General features: G+C 42.7%; 1 protein-coding gene across 1 annotated transcript; it reads left to right on the top strand.

Annotated features, from left to right (window-relative positions):
• The first annotated feature begins 2,878 nt into the window (after nucleotides 1–2,878).
• LOC125530217 (cytochrome P450 72A15-like) lies at nucleotides 2,879–6,628 on the top strand. The gene is made up of 6 exons (XM_048694616.1): nucleotides 2,879–2,897; nucleotides 3,393–3,733; nucleotides 3,872–4,092; nucleotides 4,643–4,890; nucleotides 5,029–5,413; nucleotides 5,676–6,628. Exons 2-6 carry the CDS (start codon nucleotides 3,427–3,429, stop codon nucleotides 6,099–6,101), a joined length of 1,587 nt encoding a protein of 528 aa, XP_048550573.1. The 5' UTR covers nucleotides 2,879–2,897; nucleotides 3,393–3,426; the 3' UTR covers nucleotides 6,102–6,628.
• The last annotated feature ends 268 nt before the right edge of the window (nucleotides 6,629–6,896 follow it).

Genomic DNA, 6,896 nt, shown 5'->3' with positions numbered 1-6,896 from the left:
TAGTGTTAGTTTGGTACTAGTTGCCGTTGGTAGTCATTTTCTAGTACTCCCTCCGTCACGGTTTAGAAGGCGCGCTTGGAAATTCTCTGGGACCTAGGTGGTTATCTATTGTTTGTGAGATGGGCTAAAAAATAGCATTCACACTACGCATGCATATAGAAATAGTATATCGGAGTACTAATTAGCTACTAGAAATAAATGTAATGCGCCCTAAACCTTGTCTATTGTGGAAACGCACGCAAATTTAACTATGCCTTCTAAACTGTGACGGAGGGAGTATTCAGTTTTTGTTTTGTCTACTTCCATGTTACTTAATTACATTTTGTTTTCCCCGGCTTGAACTCTGCATTTTGTCAGTATCGAATCACAGCCCGCATTTCTGCAACCTGTGGCATAAATGCTGCCCGACTTTTTTCTATTTTTCCGCACACGTGTTAGTGGATGCATGTGTTTTCCTACACAAACAAGATTGCGCACGGGTGTTTTAGGAATTTATGTTTCGTTCATTTGTTCATTGAGTACTTCTTTAAATTCCGTTGGTGTGGTCAGTCTGTAAATACCCACGTGTCCTTTTGCATTTGTACGTAACTATTTTTCATTTATATTTTTTTCTTTACCTCCCTGTTATATACTACCATCTGCAACCAAGTCACACGCTGGTCTTTGAGATTCATCTGCTACAAATATATAGTTTACTTTTGAGTTCATTTTAGTTACTACTTACTGGTATGATTCATGAATGCTTGCTAATGGTGACATGGTGGTTTTATATGTGTTTTTGTTAGTATTTTTTTCCAAGCTGACTTTTGTAACTGATTTTTACTTGAGTATCATGTAATTTCACTCGACTTGTTTTTTAAATGGGTTGCTTTTTCGGCCTAACTTTGCATGCACACTTTTGTAAGATAAGTCGTGATGCACGATGTTCTGTTTTGGATTTAGCTTACTTAATAAAGTAGAACTCACTGTTTTGCCTGTCTCCGAAAGAAAGATTCTTCTTCTCTAGTGTCATGGTTTGTGAGATAAATAATAGTTTTTCAGTGTCACTTTCTACAGTCTTTTTGATTTGTCTACAACCTTTTGTTTTATGACTGAATACAGTTTTAGGTTTGAGATCCAGAGCTACTTTGAGCATTTGGTTTTGTGGAACCATGTCAAGTAGATTTTTTTTTGTTTTATTATTGTTTAAGGTTTAGCTCTATTTATCTAGATAATTTGCTTATTGTTCATACTTTTCAGTTTTTTCAGTCTTCTCTAATTAAGCTTTGAATCCTAGTTGCTTAGTTAAATCAGTTTGACAATACATCTTCAAAGGGATATGGAAGAACTTTGTCTGTATGACCCAACTCAAGATCGGGCTGGATGTTCTACTCAGATTCCATAATAGGGCAGTGCTCAGTCCTCATTCATCTCAGTTATCATTCTTTAGTTAAAATCAGTTTCTCCTAGTTCTTCATTTTCTCATCCTTTTATTCAGTTTCTCTTTCTTAGTCTCTTAGTTCTTAGTTGTCAGTATTCAGTTTGTTTGCAGACAAGTTTTTAATCCTTCATTCTTTTATTTCTTTCTTTAGTGTGCGTCTTCTTCAGTTTCCCTTCCTCAGTTTTTAGTATTTCCCTTTATTCAGTCAATATTCAGTTGCTCAGTTTTTGTCTTCAGAGAGTTTTCAATCTTTCTACATGTCTCACCTTACTACTTTACTCTTCATTTCCACTTGTGCAGTTACTTTATTATTTTCTCTCCTCATTCATCGTTCATTGTTCTTCAATTTTGGTTTCCTTTGTTCTTTGTTATTTCCTTGTATGTTACATCTTGTAGCTGAGATGGTAGTAGAGATCATTTCTGTTGACAAACTACGTGCGCAAACCCTCTGCTACAACTTTGCAAATGCCGGCAATGCGAAAGTGAAAATGTTGGTTATGAGTTTGAACCGATGGACCTGTCCATTAAGCCATGGAAACGTTCAGTATTTTGCTGAGTCCAAAATGCAGGTTGTCAACAGTATTTCTTAGTTGTCTGTCAGTATTCAGTTTGTTTGCATAACAAATCAGAGGAGCTTTGTGTTTCTTCTTCTATGTTCTTCAGTTATTTAGTTTGATGGTCTACTTCGTCAGTCTTCAATACATATTGTTACTTTTTCAGTATTTTCATTGTTTAGTCTTCCGTTATTTCAGTTAGTCCATGATTTTTTTCAGTGAAGAGGCATCGCACAATGGGGGCTGGAGCAGGGGAAGCTGCCACTCCTGCTGCTTCCTCTTCTACTCGCCTTACCTGCCTCGGCCGCCATCGGCTTTGCAGCATTCGGCAGGTTTCAGCCTATATCTTCAGTGCTCTCTTCTCTCAGTGTTCACAGTTAGACAAATCAGTGTTATGAACGCAGGTTTTAGAATGATCAGCACTGAGGGGTTGTCTGAATGTCCAGACAAAACTTTCTTATTATGTTCAGTGATGAGAGAGAGGTTCTCATTGTTCCTCTATATCTTGAGCGTTATGTTCTTCACTGCTCATAGCAAAGACAATTAGAGCCATTTTTTGAGAAACACCAGGAAAATCATGCAGGACAAGTGCATTCCTTTGGGGTTTTTTTTTTTTGAGAAAAGGACAAGTGCATTCCTAACAGTCCCAATAAAACCACGCGGGCGTATCAGATCGTCCAGCAGAGCCCATGGATTTGGTGAGATCCCGTGGGCTTCTCGTGCTGGTTCGCTGCTGTTTGACGGCGGGCTTTACACGAGCGCGCGGGGCGCCGGCCTTTCCTTTCCCTTGGCTGCTGCGCCTGATTACACACACTCTGATTCCCCTGCCGCCATTGGCCAGGTCTGCGCTCTGCAGGCACCAGCACCGTCCCCAGCACCGAGCGTGGACGGCAGCGGCACCTCAACCACCTTGCGGATACGAGGTACGCAGGCGCATCCCTGATACTCCCCATGTCGTATCCCCCTTCTGCCGCCGGCCTCGGCTCCCTGACGTCTCCCGGCCGGCGAAAGTCCTCGGCCGACGCATGTGAGATACGTGGATCGTTCACTAGTTAATCCATGGCTAATGACGTTTCCACCTCGTACGAATGGGTCTGCGATTGGTTGGTGAGTTTATCGTGCTCCGTTGTGTGGTGATCTTAGATGAGAAAAGGATCACTTAGAAATAGTGGAGTAGAGAATAAAAAGTGACTCGTTCGGATATGCACGAAAGATATCCTTTCTGTGTCTGCAATGACAATTCTTCCACCCATCAACTCCTGCCTAAAATCAACGCCTGCCTACCTACCCCAAGGCGGCTAAGGCTCCCGCAATTAATAATCTATTTATAGCTTTATTTGATCAAGCAATTATGGATGGTCATCATGACTATATCTCTGCCCGTCCTTGCTGCCTGCGTCCACACTCTCTGTCTTCAGTCTTGACATTCACTTTGAGCGAGCGAGCGGAGGAATGGAGGAAGCCATGGCGATTCTGCGCGATGCTTCGCCGTGGAGCCTGCTCGCCGGCGCCGCGGCCATGGCAGCTCTGTGGTGGGCGGTCCGGATGCTCGAGTGGGTCTGGTGGGGCCCGAGGCGCATTGAACGGGCCCTGAGGGCGCAGGGCCTCGGGGGCACCCAGTACCGGCTCCTGAGAGGCGACATCAAGGAGGAGCAGCGGCTCATGAGAGCGGCCCTCTCCAAGCCCGTGCCAATGGACCGGCCGCACGACATAGTCCCGCGCGTTTCCCCTCTCCTCCACCGCGTCACGGAGCAGCACGGTATGTACCAGCGCCAGCCACCGCAACAATCTTTTCTGGTTGCGTGCTCCTTCTGATGTAGAAATGCCATTAGGTTATTACGCTCTTTGTTTCAGTGTCATGTTCGGCTCTTCTCATCATCTGTTGCTGAAATCACAGGGAAGGTTTCATTCACATGGTTTGGGCCATACCCAAGAATCACAATCAGTGATCCTGAGCTGGTTCGGCAAGTTCTGGCAAATAAATTTGGCCACTTCGATAAGACGAAGCTAGCCCGCCTTGCAAAGGTATTTATTGGCGGACTCGCAGTCCTTGACGGTGAAGAATGGGCCAAGCACAGAAGGATTATGAATCCAGCCTTTCATGCAGAAAAGCTCAAGGTAATACTAGTATTTATTTCACTTCTTGTAAAAAAACTGTATTTCTTTTACTTTGAAAGATATTGTACTAGTCTTTGCTAAAAGAACTGGTATCTACACAGCATGATTCGTGTATCCAGTAAATATATCTAAATCAGACTCCAGATCACAATATCTAATCTAGAATTGGATCGATATAAATTCGGTGTCAAATCAGGTGGATATAATATAGTTTGTCAAGTTGCTCCCTATAAGGCTATAATCAGTAATTTCGTATCCAATGGAATTGCGAATTTGCTAGAAGCACTGTATGTAACTGTACTTTCTATCAAAAGGTCCTTTGGAGAAGATAAAAAGTTACTGTATTATAATAACTAATTACTGTAAATTGTAATACTAAAGTTATAAATAGCATGGGTTATATCAACTGGTTGGAATTTCCTTTGTGATGGATATGTCAGACATCCGAGGCAAAATACTAGTTACATCACATGATCGTAGGAAATTTAACTAACAAGGCAAAAAAAACCAAACCATTTCTCCCTGACCATTTACTTGGAATTGATTACAGCGGATGTTGCCAGCATTCTCTGCATCTTGCAGTGAACTAATTGACAGATGGGAGAATTTAGTCACTGTTTCCGTTGGAGCAATAGAGCTTGATGTTTGGTCGGAGTTCCAGGATTTATCAGGGGAAGTCATTTCAAGAGCTGCATTCGGTGTCACCAACGAAGAAGGCAGGCGGATTTTCCAACTTCAAGCCGAGCAAGCAGAGCGCCTTGTCCAATCTTTCCGGACTAATTACATCCCGGGCTTCTCGTATGATCCTCATTTTCCTTGTTATTTCGTTCCAAACAAACAAATATCATCTGTGGATTCCTGTGTTCCAGAATGTTTTCTCAATGAAATTTCTGTACCCATTTCTGAAACTAACCAACGGATATTTTCACCCTTCAGTCTCTTGCCGACAGAAAACAACAGAAGGATGAAGGCTATAAATACAGAGGTCAAAGCGATTCTAAGGGGGATAATAGAGAAGAGGCAGAAGTACATGAAGAATGGAGGGACTGACAAGGACGATCTGCTCGGCCTGCTACTAGAGTCAAACATGGATTACAGTGATGCCGATGGCAAAACAAACAAGGGGATGACCGTGGAAGATGTAATTGATGAATGCAAGTTGTTCTACTTTGCGGGAATGGAGACTACAGCCGTACTACTCTCATGGACAGTGGTGTTACTAAGCATGCACCCGGAGTGGCAGGATCGTGCCAGGGAGGAGGTTCTACAAGTATTTGGGAAGAACAAACCAGATTTAAATGGTCTTAGCCGCCTAAAAGTTGTGAGTACTTGCTAGCTTGTCAGTAACATGAGTTAGGCACTTACTCCCTCCGTTCCAAAATACAAGTCTTTTAGAGATTCCACTACAAACTACATACGGATGTATATAGACATACTTTAGAGTGTAGATTCACTCATTTTGCTCCGTATGTAGTCCGTAGTGGAATCTCTAAAAGGACTTATATTAAGGAACGGAGGGAGTAGATAAGTGCAAGGTTCATGGCTTTTGATTCTGACATTTTTCTGCTAATTGTGTATGACAGGTTATGATGGTATTCAACGAGGTCCTGCGTCTGTACCCACCGGTGATGCTCATTAACCGCCGAACATACAAGAAGATAGAGCTTGGAGGCGTCACATACCCGCCGAATGTGATGCTTGCGCTGCAACTCATGTTCATCCACCGTGACCCTGCCATCTGGGGGGATGACGCCGGCGAGTTCAACCCGGGAAGGTTTGCCGAGGGCGTGTCCAAGGCAAGCAGGGACCCAGGGGCCTTCTTCGCCTTCAGCTCGGGGCCAAGGAACTGCATTGGTCAGAACTTCGCGCTGCTTGAGGCTAAGGTGGCCATCAGCATGATCCTGCAGCGGTTCTCTTTTGAGCTGTCGCCGACGTACATGCATGCGCCCTATGCCGTCCTTACACTGCACCCGCAGCACGGTGTTCCGGTCAGGCTGCACCGGCTCTGAACCGGTGATCAAAATGTATCTAGACCCGTCATTTTGATGTCGAAGAAAGTACTCCTCTGTAAAGAAATATAACAGCGTTTAGATCACTAAAGTAGTGATCTAAACGCTCTGATATTTCTTTAACGGAGGGAGCGCTGCATTGTCTGCACGCAGCTGTCAGGATAGTGTTTTCAGACAGTCCTTTATTCCCCTGGGTTTTAGGACATCTGGTTGAATCCTGAATCACAGCATCAATGCGTATATACTTTACTTCAGTTCAAAGTATAAAACTTGTAGCTGGGTACAACTTGAAAAATTACTGCATGCTTGATGCTCCTCACTGCCCAGAGAATGTGTAGCATCGTCAGAGCTTCTTTGGCTCAATTTGAGCATAGTGTATTGTGCTGAAGAATGTTTGCTAGAGCCATCTTAGCTTCAAGCAATGCAAAGTTCTGACCTATGCATGTGCGAGGACCCATTCCAGATGGAAAGAAGGTGGCCTGCTCCTTTTGTACTGGTTTTCAGAACATTCTAGAAGGTTCAGTCAATTTTCTGGGCGGTTTTTCTTTCGGTTTTTTTTTCAGCACAGGTTTTTATTCGTTTTCTTCTTTTCCTTTTATTTTATGTTTTCTTTATTTTTTTCTTCCAAATTTTATGAAATTCTCATGGTTTTTTATTTCATGAAATTTCCTAAATTTGCGGATTACTACAAATTCATTTTTTTAACATTGATAACCATTTTAAAATTAGTGAACAGTTTTTACAAATTCATGAACTTTTCAACTTCATGAACATTTGTTTTCAAATTCAAGATTT

This window comes from Triticum urartu, unplaced genomic scaffold, assembly GCF_003073215.2.
Source record: "Triticum urartu cultivar G1812 unplaced genomic scaffold, Tu2.1 TuUngrouped_contig_6155, whole genome shotgun sequence".
NCBI lineage: Eukaryota > Viridiplantae > Streptophyta > Magnoliopsida > Poales > Poaceae > Triticum > Triticum urartu.
This window is presented reverse-complemented; position numbering and strand designations above follow the sequence as displayed.

Bases quoted from the DNA above. Each gene is read 5' to 3' on its own strand.
- LOC125530217 (XM_048694616.1), top strand. From the start codon at position 3,427: ATGGAGGAAGCCATGGCGATTCTGCGCGATGCTTCGCCGTGGAGCCTG. The intron at 3,734-3,871 runs GTATGTACCAGC...CTGAAATCACAG, and splicing joins CCGCGTCACGGAGCAGCACG to GGAAGGTTTCATTCACATGG. The intron at 4,093-4,642 runs GTAATACTAGTA...AATTGATTACAG, and splicing joins TTCATGCAGAAAAGCTCAAG to CGGATGTTGCCAGCATTCTC.